General features: G+C 41.7%; 1 protein-coding gene across 1 annotated transcript; it reads right to left on the reverse strand.

The window, feature by feature from the left end:
* Nucleotides 1-6916: 6916 nt before the first annotated feature.
* LOC113729143 (uncharacterized) lies at nucleotides 6917-10222 on the reverse strand. The gene is made up of 3 exons (XM_027253469.2): nucleotides 9594-10222; nucleotides 8756-9539; nucleotides 6917-8254 (listed from the first exon to the last, which is right to left on the reverse strand). Exons 1-3 carry the CDS (start codon nucleotides 10220-10222, stop codon nucleotides 6917-6919), a joined length of 2751 nt encoding a protein of 916 aa, XP_027109270.2.
* Nucleotides 10223-19532: the final 9310 nt, after the last annotated feature.

The following is a 19532-nucleotide window of genomic DNA, read 5'->3' on the forward strand; positions in this document are numbered from 1 at the left end:
GAAGAAAAAATAGGTGAATCATCACATCACCCTAATACAGAATATGGGGATGACACACTGGATGACGATTTGGGAGATGAATAATAGGCCAACCTTGTAAATGCCATCGAAGGATAAGAATATGGGGATGACGCATTGGATGATGATTTGGGAGATGAATATACGCCAACCTTGTAAATGCCATCGAAGGATAAGAAGGAATCAAAATTTGTCGGCCACTTCAAAAAGGTGACAAAAATATAAAGAGATATCTTTCTTTCTTTCGGATTTGTCAAAATACTTGTAAATACTTAGTTTTTCTAGAGGTCTGAAAACGTTATAGTATAACTCTGAAGTCCGAATTTCAATTCCAAAACTTCCCATCTATAAATATCATTAGTGTCAGACTTGTTAGACACAATGGTACATACTAGCATTCATAAATAAAATTCTCATATTTTCTTCAAAACTTCTTTTACAAGAAAGTTCAACCTTAGACCTTGGAAAAAGAGAGAATAGAAGTTTTAGTTACCTAGCCAAAGAACCAAAGTACCCATTCAGCCGTTCAACTAGGAGAAGAGGCATTAAGGCATTAAGGGGAAGAGTTGTAAGGCAACTCCAGTGAATGAAAAGCAAAATTCTCATCTAAAGTTGAGGGACAAAAAAGGTATATTTAAGCTCTTGTACTATGTGCTTGCAGGTTTATGAATTCACAATCTTCTACATATTTATATGCTTTTCAAGAATTGCGCTCACCAGGCACATATTTTTACTTGTAGAATACATTAGATTCATTAGAAACTTTAGAACAGTGTTATTCATATTTAACATTAATAGAACACACTATTAGGAAAATAGAACATCATCATCCATGGTCTTATATATTAAATATTTGACTAGCCAAACGAGATTTATTTTGACAAAACTTTGAACTTAATACTTCCAACTAATAATCTACATCTTTTTGTAGATCCACAGTCGGAGGGGTCATCTTTATATATATGTGTGTGTATATATATACATATATAAATTATAACTAATTAGTTAATAAGTGTATATATATTTATAAAAAAATATTTTCATATACAAAATAAAATTATTTAAAATGAAAATATCAATTCCTATTTTATATTTATAATGTATTACTTGATTTAGTAAGAAATCAATAGGCTGAACACCAGACATCTAATTTGTCAAGTGTATTAGTCACTGATAAGAGTGACTTCATTTTCTAGATTTTAATTGCACACACAATCTCTTAGATTTCCATCTAATGTAAGCCTATCTTTTATAATTATTCGTATTCATCTTATTTGTATAATCAGGATGAATAAGAAGAGAAAAACTCAAATTTTGATCACTAAATACATAGACATTGGAATTTGTTGAAAAGTAAGATCATAATCAAATACTCATATTATGAGTATCAGTAGATCTTTTTCTCTTTTCCTCACTAATGGTCTGGTTCTTATGCATTTTAGTTTTACTATAAAATGCAATCTGACCATGATTTGATTCTGGAAGAGTAAGAGAATCTTCATCATGTGGCCTAAGAGACGAGACATTAATCAGTGAATAACCATGGTGAAGAGATGAACTAGACATAATAGGAGAGAAACCATTATTTTGCAAGCCAAAATTATTATTTTGGCCTCTTGCACCATCAAGACTAAGCTGACTAACATGAGTATCATTTGACATAATAATCATTTTAGTTAGCTAATTTCTTATCTCATGTTCATTGTAACACTACAATGATTTCAAGAAGTCGGACATTTCTTACTAAGCTCTTTACAATACCCTGATGTGTAAGAGTATCTATTTTTTCTTCTCTAAATAACATTTCATCATTGCTAGATTTATGAAATGCTTGCAAGCTCTATCAAAAAATTCATCCATCAAATAAAATGTATCACTTACTTTTCTTTTCTCTTCATACTAAAAAAGGAGAATACACAACCTTGACGAACAATTAATATATAGAACAGAAAGCAAGAAATTTACAAGGAGAGAAAATTTAAAGGCAAGGGTAAACAGTTAGTTAATGGAAAAGACGAGCTAGTAAAAATATAGCCATATTTTTTTTGTGACAAAACCACGTACACAGGAAAGAGATGCCGGCCCTTAATTTTATTAGCTAATGATGGTAAGATTACAAAGAAATGGAGCAGTATCCCAATACTATGTTAACATTCGTGGAACTATCTCTAGATAGTATAAAGCCTGACAAAAGGAATTGAAAATCTGTCTAGCTGCAGCGCAGACCAAACCTTGGGCGGAAGGGCCTCCTCAGTTGAAAAAATGACCTCCGATCACAGCTTTGACGACACTAGAGCATCCATAACCCCATTCGCCTCCCGAAATGTATGGATCAAAGACACCCTCAACTCCGCCACTAGCAACCAACTATGCCGAACAATGCTACATAAGGGCCAACGTTAAGCACCTTTGGAAGCAACCATACTAACCAAAGCGCTAGAATCCACCTCAGCCGTAAAGCCTATGATATTCCTGCCTTGACAAATCCTTAAACCTGCCAACAATGCCAGAGCTTCTGCCGTGATAACATCGTACTCTCCAAACTCTTTGTAAAATGCAAAGACCGAGTTGCCTTTCGCCGAACGAACTAAACGCTCACCAAAAGCAACCCTTATAGAAACACTTGCATCTGTATTCAGTTTGATGGAGTGCACTGGAGGCTTCACCCAAGTAACAATCTGAGGCTGAACTCTCCTCTTCTTCACCTTAGCATATGGTGCCCAAACACAGTCTGTGTCTCCTTTAAAATATTCCTTTTACAGCATTCCTGCCGTACCCAGTTGCTCAATTGCGTTACAGATCTGGAAAATTTTCTACTCAAACGACATAGTCGAGCCCTCAAAGTGAGCTTTATTTCGTGACCGCCAAGTAAATCACACAATCAAAAGTGGAATAATAACCTGAATATGATTCTGAGATACAAAGCAATGAGAGAAAAACCAACTGGCAAATCTCGCATTAACCCTTCTGCCCTAAAGCGCAATCCCAAAGAGATGAGCAAAGTACTGTCACACATTTGATGCTACGAGTCGTAATACAAATAAATGGCTTCCCGTTTTTGCAGCAATCCCACAACAACAACATGTAGAAGCTAACACCACTCTTCGCTGGAGGAGATCATCCAATGGGAGCCATTTTCATAGCAATCTCCATCCAAAGAAGGAAATTTTTAAAGGGATCATAGGACTCCATACCAACGAATCAATAGTCGACAAATTCTTTTTCAGACAAATCTACTCCCAAGTTAAGGAAATTGAGAAAACCCCTGTAGACAATGCTACCCATAGCAGCTAGGCCCGACTTGCCAGGAAGAACGCAGCTGTAATATCTTTGACACTAAGCACTCTAGCAGCAACCGTCTAAGCCGTTGCTCATCCCATCCATTAGATCTTTATAACTCTCTTACTAATAGATGAGGTTTATCCATGCCTGACACAAGCCTAGCAAGTGGAATATCAGTACACCACCTATCATTCAAAATATTCACAAGCCCCTCGCCCAAGCACCAACGAATGTACATATGTATAGCCATATTTACATATGTATACTTTTAAAAAATAACTAGTAAAATGCACAGATAAGATGGAGGAGAGGGTAAAACATTAGTCAGGAAAAGATAAAGAGGGGTAAGGGTAAAATAATCCAAAACATTTATTTATCAGAAAACAAAATAACAAGTAAAAATAGACATATTGATATGTAGATGCCTCAAAACACAACATTGGAGAACATCAGTGAAACGTATGCATAATAGCAAGGGAGATCACCAATAACTCATCATAAAACCAAGAAGAGATACAGACATAGTAGGCGCAAACCCAAAATTTTGAATTTATTCTAATATATAATAGCAACGATTTAGCACATTAATAATCTAGAGCAAGAAAAACTAATGTCCAAGCAACAAAAATCATTTTCTAAGCTCTTCTTTCTTTCCCCCAAATCTAAAAATTCATCAAAAAATTCACTATTTATATTATATATATATATCTATATTTAATTTCTCATATGCATAAAGATGTTAAGGAAAAAGAAAAAAATAATTTTCATCTAATGAACAATATTAGTTGCTTTTATCTCTATTAATAGTTACATTACGATATAGGAGTATTTTTAGTGCTATGAAAATACAAGGAGAACAACCAAAGATGACACATACATATTCAACTCCAATCAAAGCCCACACATCATGAAAAGATAAAGGAATAATAATCGAAAAATAAAGAGCACCTATATCTAATCTTACCATAATGATTACAAAAGGGCAACACATGAAAAATATAATAGTGAAAAACATAAATAATAGCCTATCACAAAAGCATATAGAAATATAAATAGGCCCAAGAAAACAAATAGGCCCAGAGAACATCGTGAGTAGGAGTGGAAGAACACTTTCTCTGCCTACTTTTTCTCTGTGCAAAAAAAGTGTACGAGAAAGCTCCTTAAACCTTATAGGCGTAGACCCCTTTATATACAATTTCTTCTTTTCAATTTACAAATCAAATTAACATTAACTTCCTCTTCTATAGGAAAAGTATCCATCATATCAAAATTCCTAAAATGAAATCTCTATTGATGTTTTTCTGCAAATGTCTAATGGTTGAAAAAAATGAAGAGTACAATCACAATTGACAAAATGGTGAAACCCTTTTCCAGCCCCAAAACCCATAGCTTTTTGTGTAAAAAGTACACTTAATCTACCAATAATCTTATACAATTCATGTTTTTTTTTTCCGGCTAACCCCAGTTATGGGGGCGGGCGCCACTCCAAATGTTATTCAAAAGGTCAATAACGTACACCAAGAACGCTGGCAAACCGCCAGTCAGGCTAGGACAAACGTACATAAGGCATCTGTATCCTATCCAGGTGGGCTAACCCCCGTATGCGGGCAGGCAACGGGGAGGGGGGAAAAGACTGGGAAACATGCGTGGTGCTCGCCAGGCGCGCCAGGGCATCAGCAACCGCGTTCGCCTCTCTGTAAACATGAGTGAAAGTGATCTGGCGTCTGAGCATCAAAGCTTTGATACGCGAGACAGTACGCCATAGCCTCCAAGGAACTCTACCATCGCCGTTCACCATCTTCAGCAATACCTGAGAATCCATTTCAACGTGCAAAGAATGGAAAGTAGCGGAAAGTAACAAACCCTCCAGTAACGCCATGGCCTCCGCTTCCATGTTTGTCCGGGATCCCAAAAACCACGAGAAGGCACAAAGGATGCTACCACCTGAATCACGAAAAACCGCTCCCGCTCCAGAGAGACCTGGATTCCCTAAAGAAGAGCCATCAATATTTAACTTAACACACCCGATAGGCGGCCGCAACCATGCAACCCAGCGTGGAAGCACGGACTTCTTCAGTTCCATGCGAAGCAAGAAACCCAAGTGGGCCAGCTCCCCATCATCCCGTGCCACCTGGACGAAAGGATAAACCTGAGATATGTTAAGCAAAAGAGATTTTACCTCCCTGCAAACCTGTGCCGGTGACGCAGCAGCGCCCTCGTACATCGCCATGTTCCGAGCCTTCCACAGCCCCCAACATATAAGCGATGGCAACACCCTACAGACCATCCCCCGGGCAGTGCCTGGAGGCTGGAGAAGCCACCATTGCTGCAAGCGACCTAAGATGCCAGTAGGGCCCATGATGGGCACAGACAGGGCCCTGGAGAAGAAATTCCATACCTCAGTAGCAAGAGTGCATTCCGACATTACATGATCTTGAGATTCCCCTCCAAGGCAAAACTGGCATTTAGCGGGAAGCTGAAAACCAAGCCGCTGCAAGGCGTCTGGAAACGGTAAGTAGTTGTTGAGCAGCTTCCACATGAACACAGCAATCTTGCAGGGAACACGGCTACCCCAAACGCACTTCCTGGTCCAGAGGCACTCCTGCATAGGCCGGATAGCATCCCATGCCGAGGAGATAGTGAAATCGCCAGAGGGTGTAAGGACCCAGGCCCGCTGAACACCGTCCTCCAATTCTACAGCTTGCGTGAACTGATCTACCGTATCCCGAACAGCAAGCATCCGCCCCCAGATCCTGGAACTCCTGTGTGCAGGCCCGTTGCCTACACCATAGCAAGATCTCATAAAAGTTGCCCATAAGGAGGACGAGTTGCTGTACCCCCACCATAATTTGCAGCTGAACGCCCCCTGAGTGTCTTCAAACGATCGGATTCCAAGACCATTCTCCTCCACCGGATAACATAGGTTCCGCCAAGAGCACCAATGATGCTTTGGACCAAATTCCGTGAATCCCCAGAGAAAGTTCGCCATTAAGCGCTCAAGATCCCTTAGCACTCCTTTGGGGGGATCCATTACTGCCAGAACGTGCAAAGGGATGGCAGAAAGGACATGCTTAATGAGGATGAGACGACCGCCCTGTGAGAGCAGCTTTTTCTTCCAGCCAGCCAACTTAGCAACAAACTTGTCAATCAGATACTGGAAGTATTCTTTTTTGTGGCGCCCAACATAAAGATTACACCCCAAATAGTGGAAAGGGAAGGAGCTATGTCTGAAGCCCGTTAGCTGCTGAATTCGGCGTATTTGGCCCGAGCCACACCGACGGGAAGCTATGAAAAAACTCTTGTGGGTATTAACTCGTTGGCCCGAACCAGACTGATAGAGCGATAAAAATCGGACCAGGCTGTCCACAGACCGCCTGTCCCCGCGAGCAAAAATCACAATATCGTCAGCAAAAGATAAGTGTGTGACCCCAGCACAGCCTCTGGGCAATGAGTAAGGGGCCACCCTGCCATCCGCTACTTGCGCATTCAAACCCCTACTAAGGGCTTCGGCGGCGAGAATGAAAAGGAGGGGGGACAGAGGATCTCCTTGCCTGATACCCCGTGTCGCCTGGAAAAAGCCCCTAGCTCTGCCATTCACCATCACAGAAAACCAACTCTAAGAGAGGTTGTTCAAAATGAGCAGGATGAACCTATACCCAAACCCAAACTTCTGAAGGAGCCGGTGCAAAAACTCCCAGGATACTCTATCAAAGGCTTTCATCATGTCCAATTTGAAAATGTAATTGTGTCCCAGAGTTTTCTTGTTGATGGATGCAATCATTTCCTGGGCCAAGAGGACATTTTCAGCGATATCGCGGCCTGGACAAAAGGCAGATTGCTCGGGAGAAATAAAGCCTGGGAGAAAAGCCCGCAATCTATTAGCAAGCACTTTCGTAAAAACCTTGTTAACGAAAGTGCATAGGCTAATGGGACGAAAATCTGCAAACGTAGTTGGATTTGGCCTCTTCGGGATCAGCACAATGAGGGTACTAGCAATACCCTTTGGGATCGGGGTCCCAGCCAGAAAGTCTCTCGTCGCAGCCAAAACATCAAGCGCCACAGTGTCCCAGAAATGGCGGAAAAAAACGCCTGTGTAGCCATCCACACCCGGGGTGCTATCCTTATCCAGGTCAAACACGACCCCTTTTACCTCTTCCATCGTGACTTCTCTCATTAATTCCCCATTCTGAGCCGCCGACACAAGCTCCGGTATATGGGCCAATAGATCCTCAACATCCCTGATCTCCTCCGCTGTGAGAAGCTGTTGGAAGAACCTAACTGCCTCCTCTCCAACTCTGTCGTCACCTTCAAGCCATGTCCCATCCGCATCTTGAATGCGGTGTATGGCAAGTTTCGACCGCTTTTCCCTAACAAAAGCATGGAAGTATCGTGTGTTTGAATCCCCGTCAGTCACCCAGCGTAGGCGCGCCTTCTGTCGCCAGTAGTCCTCTTGAATACGTAAGCTGTGTAGCAGACGGCCTTGTGCGCGGTGAAGTTCAGCCCTCGTCTCTTCTGTTTGGTTAGCTTCGTATATAACCTCCTTTTGCTGAACCTCAACCTCGTGCTGCCGGACAGCTTGGAATATGTCCCCGAAATGCTCTCTACTCCATTGCCTTAAGCAGGTTTTCAACCGCTTTAGCTTGAAAGCCAAGCGGTACATACCATACCCCTGCGTGGCTAAATCCCAATTGCTTTGCACCAGCGGCAAGAGCCCAGGGCTTGACACCCAAAACGACTGGAATTTGAACGACTTCGGAAAGCTAGGCGCGGCAGGCCGCAGACTCACTAACAAGGGCGAGTGATCAGAGGTGGCACGATTGAGATGTTGGACAGAGGTATTCGGCAAGAAATCGAGCCAGTGCTGATTGACAAGCACCCTATCCAGCCGCTTCCAGATCCTAGCACCGGCTCTAACACCTGACCATGTGTAAGTGCTTCCAGAGAAGGGGAGCTCCTGGAGATGGCAGGCTGAAATTGCACCATTAAAATCAGAAATCGCCCCAAGGTCCTGGGTCGATCGGCCCGCATACTCTGCCAGGGTACTGATAACGTTGAAATCCCCCCTACCAGCCAAGGCCGGGAGATGGACCCAGCGAGGGAGCTCAACTCAGACCATAAGATACGCCTTTCGGCCCTGGTACACTTGGCATAAACAAATGATGCATTAACAGTGTCAGTCCAAGAATCGTGGCCGACCATAACATGGAGGAATTGTTCCGAATTGCAGAGCACATGAAAATGAAAGCCGAAACGCCAAAAAACCCAAAATCAAAAAGAATGCTTCACACGCAAGGTTTCGACGTTGCATGCATCTGCCATAGGTTCTAAGAGAACTAAAACAGCAATGTGATGTAGTCGGAGCAAAGCCCGCAGACGACGAACAGAAGATTTATTCGTCGCTCCTCTAATGTTCCAAATGAGGAGATTATGCATTGGGAAAAGAAAGATGGGGTACCTCGATGGCTTTAGAAGCTTGTCGCGTAAGAATCTGCCGGGGAATAGCATTGTACACCCTTCGTTTCCTTGACTTCTGCGGGAGCACCATGGTGAAGCCAGACTCGTCGCAAACTGCAACTTGCGTGGGTAATCGCGACCCCAAAGCCAAACTGAACTGCTGGAAGGAGGCTACCAGCGCAGCCTTGTCTGGTGCGATCCTTCCCGGCTGATCCTCTCCATCCGAGAGAGAGCCTTGGGAGGGAACCTTTTCTTGCTCGCCTAAATGGAGCTGTGCATCATCGCAAATTTTCCCCAAGGCTGAAGGGTTCTCCGTGACAACGACCCCCTCCTGGATATGCAAGGCAGGCATGGCAGCCCCAACAGACGCAGCATCTGCGGTTAGCAAGAGACCAGGCAAGGGTGCTGGTGCCTCCCTGGACTGGGTAGCAGCGGCGCTCCTCCCCTCCAGAGCCCGTGCCTCCATAGCCCTGGCATCCCCTCCTTCGACTGGTCTGCCCCTATTCCCACGCCTGCTCTGTCCCATGTCTGAAGGGTTCTCCGTGACGACCCCCTCCTGGATAAGCAAGGCAGGCATGGCAGCCCCAACAGGCGCAGCATCTGCGGACAGCAAGAGGCCAGGCAAGGGCGCTGGTTGCAAAACTGCCTCCCTGGGCTGGGCAGCAGCGGCGCTCCTCCCCTCCAGAGCCTGTGCCTCCATAGCCCTGGCATCCCCTCCACCGACTGGCCTGCCCCTATTCCCACGCCTGCTCTGTCGACAGTCTGTATTGCAGTGACCCTGGCGGCTGCAAAGCGAGCAGTATGCGGGCAAGTTTTCATACACTACCCGCTGCTAAAACCCATTGCTGCCCGTCCCAATCCAGATGCGACTCGGCAAGTCCCGGGAGATGTCCAGATCGATGCAGATACGTGCAACACTGGGACGAACCAAATTAGCAGTCGCGGCATCAACTTGCAAAGGACTGCCAATGGCAGCAACAATTGAAAACAGCGATACTTTGTCAAAGAAATGGATGGGCAGATGTTCCAGAGCAACCCAGACAGGCGCATGAGTGGATTCGCTGGTAACCTTAAATTCTGGTGTCCACTTGAAGGTACGCATGGGGAAGTCAGCAATACTCCACCACCCCTTCGTCCAACAGCGCAAGTAATCCTCCTCCAAACAGAAACGGATCAGGATATGTCGCTGGTTTAGAAGGCCTACGGTGAAACTGGATGTGAAACCGATAGTTGTGAAAGATTTTCGAATTGCGTCTAGGTTCGGCCGTCCATGGGAGAACTTCCCCACGACAGCAAACTGGAAGGGAGCCGCCAACTTTGCAATGTCTTCCTCCGAGAACATGACAGCCGGTTCACCTTTGAACTGGGCAGCGGGCTTAACCTTGCAAGGGGATGGCGTCGGCTGTTGCTGAAGCACGGCAGCAAAGGAACGGCCAAGCCCCCCTCCTGGCGGCTGGAGGCCAGCCATTTGCTGGAACCCTAACCTTCCCAAAATAGCAGCCGAGAGAAAAACACAGCCGAGAGAGAAAAACAGTCTTATACAATTCATGTGTCCAATTACAAAGTAGTTAAGATTTGTTGTATATAGATATGAAAATTAAGGTTATTTTTCTTGATTCTAAAGCCAAAGAAAGAAGGCTCTGCCTCCTATTTCTTTTCCCATTTGTTTCTCTATTCCTTGTTATAGAGAGAAAAGAGAGACGAAAGGTTTCTTGACTAATTGTTTGTCCGAACAACAAAAATACCCCTCAATAATTAGGAACTATTCAGACTACCAGTTAAAAGTGAAGCAGCAAAGTAGTATTCTCATCATTAAAGATCAAAATACCCTAAATAATATTCAACTATTCACAATCGAAGTAGAAGACAGAGGGGCATTACTAGCAATCTGACATATTTTCCCATAAACTCCCTTCTAGTGCTATCATGTGGCTCAATATGGAATTAGACCACTTGTGTTTTTATCTTTTTGATAGATATGATGAGGAAAGTTTGTAAAAAGGAAAAAGTAGGTTAAATAAATTTAAATTTTCACATGGCATCACTTTGTCAACTAGACCCATTAATCATCTAGTTGGCAAGTTTTAGTTGGTAATTGAGCAACTTATTAGGTAATTCTTAAGGTGCTCAACTAAATACTATAAAAGTAGCCATGAGTGGTTGTCTTTTCTCTAGTTTGAATATTTTTTGCTCCCATCATGTTTTTTTTTTTGGGAGATTTTTCAAGTTAAAACACTAATTTTTTTAATAGGGCAAGGGTGAGTTTAAGAAATGGGGAGAAAGAAAAGAGATTTAAACCTAGGATATCGAAGTCCTGGGGTCTCAACCTTAACCATTAGACCAAAACTTCCTCAACTATTTTGATTGATCTATTTCTAGATGCTTATTTTCAATTACTGCTAAGTTTTATTTTGCCTTTCACTTTAATGGCATTCTGATTGTGGTTTATTATTCTTTTTCTTTATATCTAATCTTCTTCCTACATTTAATGTCTATATATGATTAATAGGATGTCCCAATTCTCACAACTATTAGATCTAAGATTTCCTCTATTTTGACTGCTCTATACTCTATCTCATTTATGTATTTTTTGTATACATAACTATATGAGCTTGTAAGATTTTATTTGCCATTAAATATGGCTTTTGAATCAAATAAGCGGGTCGCTATGGTTTGGTTTATTGATAACACATGCACGCGTGCGCATACACACACACACATACATATGTATATATATGGTATGTATGTGTATATATATGTTTGTATATATATACACACACATATATGCATATATAAACATAGATACACACACACAAGCACACACACATATATGCACATATTGTGACAACCCCACCTCCCTTTAAGGCGAACCAGAGGGTTTAGCGGACCGCCTGCCCAACTCTCGCCAGGACTACTAAGCCGACACACACGTAAACCTTACCAAACATGCAAAAGAACTTCGAGAAAATGAATTGTCGGAAACTGAATTTGTTAAACTAAACGATGCAATAGAACTTTGATACGACGCTCCAACGAAAACCAAAACGAGAACGAAAGAGCCGCAGCCACGTCACAATCTGGCCAATATTTGGCCGGATTTTCGGCCGGATTGGCGGCCGGATTCAGGGCAGTGACTAAAATGAAATTTTTCACAGTGACTAAAATGAAAATTTTCATTTTTTCCCGACAATCCAGCCAAATATTGGCCGGATTGTGACGTGGCCGCGGCTCTTTCATTCTCGTTTTGGTTTTCGTTGGAGCGTCGTATCAAAGTTCTATTGCATCGTTTAGTTTAACTAATTCAGTTTCCGACAGTTCATTTTCTCGAAGTTCTTTTGCATGTTTGGTAAGGTTTACGTGTGTGTCGACTTAGTAGTCCCGGCGAGAGTTGGACAGGCGGTCCGCCGAACCCTCTGGTTCGCCTTAGGGGGAGGTGGGGCTGTTACACATATACATATGCATACATACATATGTACAGATATATAGACGTGTGTGTATGTGTGTATGTATATATATGTACATATATATACGTACACACATGTATATATATATGCACATATATGCACACACACACGCACATATATGCATCTATATATATACACACGTATATATATATATGCACATATACACACACATATAAAATCATTCTAGAGATTCTCAGAAAAAGACATTCATCATAGGCAAGCCATTGGAATGAGAGCTACCATCACCACAATGGAAATCGTCATGAAAAAAGGAAACTGCACTTATTCTGGAGATGGGATCAGTTATGATAGCCCCAACAAATGCAACTCCACCAGCTACTGAAAGATTCCTCAAATGAAGATCAAAATGATTGAAAAAGGACAAATTATATCTAGCGAAAATGCACCAAAAAGATTTTGCCAATTCAGATAACATAATAAAGATACTTGTCCTGCCTGTACCGCTCCACCATAGAAGATTGAAAAAATAGTTACATTCAAATATATATAGCCCTGGTACCCCCAGTGGTATTAGAGCTCCTATGACTTTGAAATAATGAAAAAGATTTTGAAATAAATTGGATAAATAATGAAAGATTATCAATAGATAATGAAAATTATGCTGATACAAATTAATATGAGTAATTGTTTATACTGTGAACAGTTGGTAGATGAAATAGAAAAATTAGATAGGCTAGTATAAGATTCCAAGGCTTTGCTCGAATATTACTCCAATAGATACAATTCTATAATATTCTCAGGGTGTCATTGGAAAACTGTTAGATATATAAGAATTGTGACGACCCCACCTCCTCCTAGAGCGTACCCAAGATTTTGGCGGACCGCCAGCCCAACTCTCGCCAGGTCTCACCATAAGATCCATTACCATAGCAAGAAACACAATAGCAAAAGCAATATATACATTCATGTATATACATCATCATTTAATTTTAATACATATCCCTAATAGATCAAGAAGTTCAAACTCAAGTTAATTCACTAATATTAGAAAAACACCCAGTACTAAAACAAAAGACGAGAGACCTAGACAAAATTCCAGTCTTCTCCAATTCACACGCCCTCGTTTTTGCCCCCTGTAAGGAAAACAAACTAACGGGGTGAGTTATTGCCCAGTGAGGTTCTAAGACGACATGCAAACCAAGTAGCAAATTGGCAGTTCTATATAATTCAAAATCTTAAAGTAAAGGAAGTAAAAGTTCACAAGAGTAAGCATTAACATTTCAAGTAACAAATCAATGAGCCAATCCACGCTTTCATACATAAGGATACAGTTCGCTCTTGCGAAGCTAATTCGACAGTGTGACGGCCCCACCTCCCCTTAAGGCGAACCGAAGGGTTCGGCGGACCGCCTGCCCAACTCTCGCCGGGACTCACTACAGTCCTCAAATATAATACAATGCACATCTCAAATATTACATCTTCAAAACTCCAAGAGTTATATACCACAAGTGAATCGAAAACTTACACGGTACATCTACAACACTCAAATCTTACAAGGTACATCTCAAATAATACATCAATGCCTCCATGAATTTACATATCACAAGCGTGGAACGTACACATACACTCGTTTCAATTCCAAACATTCATACAATCCCAATTGTTACACAAGAGGAGTCCAAATTCAAACTGTACAGGAGATAATTCATCTAGTTAAACCAAAAAGACTACAAGCACTTTCTTCTGCCTCGAGCCCTGTGGAGGGGAAAAATATTTTGGGGTGAGCAAGAAACTCAGCGAGTGACCATTAAAATCAGTAATCCAACCAGTTTCACAATAGTTCATTTCAATGATGTCATGAATCAGTAATCAAATGTACGTTTATTGCTCTTGTGAGCCAGTGAAATCATTGTACTTAAACATCCGATGCTCAAATTGATCAATTAACAATCAAACAGTAAAAGAGAGCCATTTGTGCTCCAAATAAACAGTGGTGGAGATGTTTGTTCTGAGCACAATACTTCCCAAGAACTCATTGGAGCCAAACCATTTCATGATACACATGCAAGCACTCATGATATTCAATCGAGTATGCAATGCAAGAAATAGTTCGAAAAAGTAACTTTACAAATAGTTATGGAATCACTCACCAACCACAGCTCTTGATCCATCTATCACAGACATTACCTTGTTCAAGTCCAAGCCTTTCATTTCTACCAAGAGTCCACTCATTCAAAGCAATCAAATGCTCTCAAAGATTGGACAGCACTTCCCCGTAATTTCCTTATTTTCCATCCTACAATACATTACCAATCACATCTCAATTCAATCACAATTACACATACAAATCATAGGTCATATAACACTCCTAATTAAGCCCAAAATGCCCTTCATAGATGGCCAAAAAGAGAGTTCCAAAAACCAACCATAATCAAGCCCCAATTCAAAACCCTAAAACTGAAATTAATCTACACAAGCTGGAATTTCCACAATAAACCACAATTAACACACAAAAGCTCTATTTTACACTATCTCCAACTATCATTCCATGACCACCCATAATTCACCATATAAAAAAAAAACACCGATAACTATGAAATTTATCAAAACTCTACTACAATCCATGAAACCTTCCACAAAATAGTATATATAACATCTCTAATCCACCATTTAACAATCAATTGAAGTAGATAAGAAATTCTTAGCAAGATACCTTCAAATCTCAAGAAAATTGGTAGCATAGTGCTTCCTCCTCCAAAACAACTACACCAATAGCTTTAAACCTCCTTAGTGAGCACTTGTGTGGAATAGATTGCAAAACTAGAGGTGAAATTTCAAGTTTTGGTGAAGGAAATCAAAAAAAAAAAGGAGTTTTCCACTCTTGTTCTTCCACTCAAAAGGTTCGGCCAAGCCAAGGAAAGAAATGAGGGAAATCTCAGCCAAAAGCAAGATAAGAACGTTGGAAAACAGCCGGTCAAACCTGGCAGCTGAGGTGCCATGTCACAATCCGGCCAAGGATTGCTGGCAGAGGCGAAATCTAATTTTTCCAAAACCCCTGCCAATTCGGCCAAGAACTGGCCGGATTTCCAGCCGGATTCTCACTGTTCACCAAAAATTTCATTTCTTTTTCTTTCGGGCGTCACGAACTCTCCCCATTGAAAGAATGTCATCCTCGACATTCCAACTCGTATTAATCAGATTAAAATAGTCCTCGAAAGTCGGTCAAATACTAAAAATAACTCCAATCCCATTTATCACCTAACAATGAGCCAATAGATAGCTAAACAAGTAACAAAATAAAACATGTACAAGGGCTCGATTCAACCAACCAGCCCTGAGCTGGAATTAAAGTCCCAGATGTTTGGAAAATTCAGGACATGGCTTAGCCTCAAATCGGAGATTTTTCCCCTGGTGGTGCTGGACAACACAACAAATTAGCATACAGCTATACTTCACCAAAGGGTCTCAGTTCAGAAATTTGTCTCTGAGTCTCAGTTCAGGAATTTGCCCTTGGTGGTGCTGGACAATGCCAGAAGCATGGCGGTGCTTGATAACACAACAGGCAATGCCCCACCAGAGAGGCTCAGTTCAAGAAGTTCATCCCTGGTGGTACTGGACAACACAATAGGCAAGCCTCACCAGAAGAATGGTGGTGCTTGATAACACAACAGGCAATGCCCCACCAGAGTGGTTCAGTTCAACCGCTTCAGAGGAGTAGTAGCCGGTCTACAACCACACATAAAACACACAAGTTCAAAAGCAGGGTCAATTACTTCAAATTCATGGAGCACGAGTATGAATAAGAACTCACTCGCCTAGCCTATGCCCAGCAATTCACATTCTCAAACAGTCACAGAATTCAAGTCCACTTACAGGTCATATACGAATCAAGCTACTTGCTCATGCGTAAATGAGATACCATATATTCAGTCAAGTCAGGTCCATTAAGTGTACGTAAGAGCACACTCGCCTAAACAGGTTCAAGTCTCATGTGAGTTCAGCTTAGTCGGTCTCAGGCAGTTCAAGTTTTCCAAATCTCAACATTTACAAATCGGGTGGTGCAAATCTGAATCAAACAAGAAGACTAGAAGAAGGATGCAAAACCAAAATTTTTCTCAACAATTCCGGCCACCACCATAATCTATCAAAACCCTAGCCAAAATCCTATTGGACAAATCCTAGATGACATTCATCACTTTCGCTCAAGAAGAGCACTGCATCCTTTATGCACATTCATATAATTGGGACCTTATCACCACTTGGCCCAAGCTCACTTCGCGCAGAGACCACGTGAAACAGCTCTGATACCACCTGTGACGGCCCCACATTCCCCTAAAGCGAACCGAAGGGTTCGGCGGACCGCCTGCCCAACTCTCGCCGGGACTCACTACAGTCCTCAAATATATACAATGCATATCTCAAATATTACATTTTCAAAAGCTCCATGAATTATATACCACAAGTGAATCGAAAACACACAAGGTACATCTACAGTACTCAAATCTTACAAGGTACATCTCAAATAATACATCAATGCCTCCATGAATTTACATATCACAAGCGTGGAACGTACACATACACTCGTTTCAATTCCAAACATTCATACAATCCCAACTGTTACACAAGAGGAGTCCAAATTCAAACAGTACAGGAGATAATTCATCTAGTCACACCAATAAAGACTACAAGCACTTTCTTCTGCCTCGAGCCCTGTGGAGGGGAAAAATATTTTGGGGTGAGCAAGAAACTCAGCGAGTGACCATTAAAATCAGTAATCCAACCAGTTTCACAATAGTTCATTTCAATGATGTCATGAATCAGTAATCAAATGTACGTTTATTGCTCTTGTGAGCCAGTGAAATCATTGTACTTAAACATCCGATGCTTAAATTGATCAATTAACAATCAAACAGTAAAAGAGAGCCATTTGTGCTCCAAATAAACAGTGGTGGAGATGTTTGTTCTGAGCACAATACTTCCCAAGAACTCATTGGAGCCAAATCATTTCATGATACACATGCAAGCACTCATGATATTCAATCGAGTATGCAATGCAAGAAATAGTTCGAAAAAGTAACTTTACAAATAGTTATGGAATCACTCACCAACCATAGCTCTTGATCCATCTATCACAGACATTACCTTGTTCAAGTCCAAGCCTTTCATTTCTACCAAGAGTCCACTCATTCAAAGCAATCAAATGCTCTCAAAGATTGGACAGCACTTCCCCGTAATTTCCTTATTTTCCATCCTACAATACATTACCAATCACATCTCAATTCAATCACAATTACACATACAAATCATAGGTCATATAACACTCCTAATTAAGCCCACAATGCCCTTCATAGATGGCCAAAAAGAGAGTTCCAAAAACCAACCATAATCAAGCCCCAATTCAAAACCCTAAAACTGAAATTAATCTACACAAGCTTGAATTTCCACAATAAACCACAATTAACACACAAAAGCTCCATTTTACACTATCTCCAACTATCATTCCATGACCACCCATAATTCACCATATAAAAAAAAAAAACACCGATAAGTATGAAATTTATCAAAACTCTACTACAATCCATGAAACCTTCCACAAAATAGTATATATAACATCTCTAATCCACCATTTAACAATCAATTGAAGTAGATAAGACATTCTTAGCAAGATACCTTCAAATCTCAAGAAAATTGGTAGCATAGTGCTTCCTCCTCCAAAACAACTACACCAATAGCTTTAAACCTCCTTAGTGAGCACTTGTGTGGAATAGATTGCAAAACTAGAGGTGAAATTTCAAGTTTTGGTGAAGAAAATCAAAAAAAAAAAGGAGTTTTCCACTCTTGTTCTTCCACTCAAAAGGTTCGGCCAAGCCAAGGAAAGAAATGAGGGAAATCTCAGCCAAAAGCAAGATAAGAACGTTGGAAAACAGCCGGTCAAACCTGGCAGCTGAGGTGCCATGTCACAATCCGGCCAAGGATTGCTGGCAGAGGCGAAATCTAATTTTTCCAAAACCCCTGCCAATTCGGCCAAGAACTGGCCGGATTTCCAGCCGGATTCTCACTGTTCACCAAAAATTTCATTTCTTTTTCTTTCGGGCGTCACGAACTCTCCCCATTGAAAGAATGTCATCCTCGACATTCCAACTCGTATTAATCAGATTAAAATAGTCCTCGAAAGTCGGTCAAATACTAAAAATAACTCCAATCCCATTTATCACCTAACAATGAGCCAATAGATAGCTAAACAAGTAACAAAATAAAACATGTACAAGGGCTCGATTCAACCAACCAGCCCTGAGCTGGAATTAAAGTCCCAGATGTTTGGAAAATTCAGGACATGGCTTAGCCTCAAATCGGAGATTTTTCCCCTGGTGGTGCTGGACAACACAACAAATTAGCATACAGCTATACTTCACCAAAGGGTCTCAGTTCAGAAATTTGTCTCTGAGTCTCAGTTCAGGAATTTGCCCTTGGTGGTGCTGGACAATGCCAGAAGCATGGCGGTGCTTGATAACACAACAGGCAATGCCCCACCAGAGAGGCTCAGTTCAAGAAGTTCATCCCTGGTGGTACTGGACAACACAATAGGCAAGCCTCACCAGAAGAATGGTGGTGCTTGATAACACAACAGGCAATGCCCCACCAGAGTGGTTCAGTTCAACCGCTTCAGAGGAGTAGTAGCCGGTCTACAACCACACATAAAACACACAAGTTCAAAAGCAGGGTCAATTACTTCAAATTCATGGAGCACGAATATGAATAAGAACTCACTCGCCAAGCCTATGCCCAGCAATTCACATTCTCAAACAGTCACAGAATTCAAGTCCACTTACAGGTCATATACGAATCAAGCTACTTGCTCATGCGTAAATGAGATACCATATATTCAGTCAAGTCAGGTCCATTAAGTGTACGTAAGAGCACACTCGCCTAAACAGGTTCAAGTCTCATGTGAGTTCAGCTTAGTCGGTCTCAGGCAGTTCAAGTTTTCCAAATCTCAACATTTACAAATCGGGTGGTGCAAACCTGAATCAAACAAGAAGACTAGAAGAAGGATGCAAAACCAAAATTTTTCTCAACAATTCCGGCCACCACCATAATCTATCAAAACCCTAGCCATAATCCTATTGGACAAATCCTAGATGACATTCATCACTTTCGCTCAAGAAGAGCACTGCATCCTTTATGCACATTCATATAATTGGGACCCTATCACCACTTGGCCCAAGCTCACTTCGCGCAGAGACCACGCGAAACAGCTCTGATACCACCTGTGACGGCCCCACCTTCCCCTAAAGCGAACCGAAGGGTTCGGCGGACCGCCTGCCCAACTCTCGCCGGGACTCACTACAGTCC

Source organism: Coffea arabica, chromosome 2e, assembly GCF_036785885.1.
Source record: "Coffea arabica cultivar ET-39 chromosome 2e, Coffea Arabica ET-39 HiFi, whole genome shotgun sequence".
NCBI lineage: Eukaryota > Viridiplantae > Streptophyta > Magnoliopsida > Gentianales > Rubiaceae > Coffea > Coffea arabica.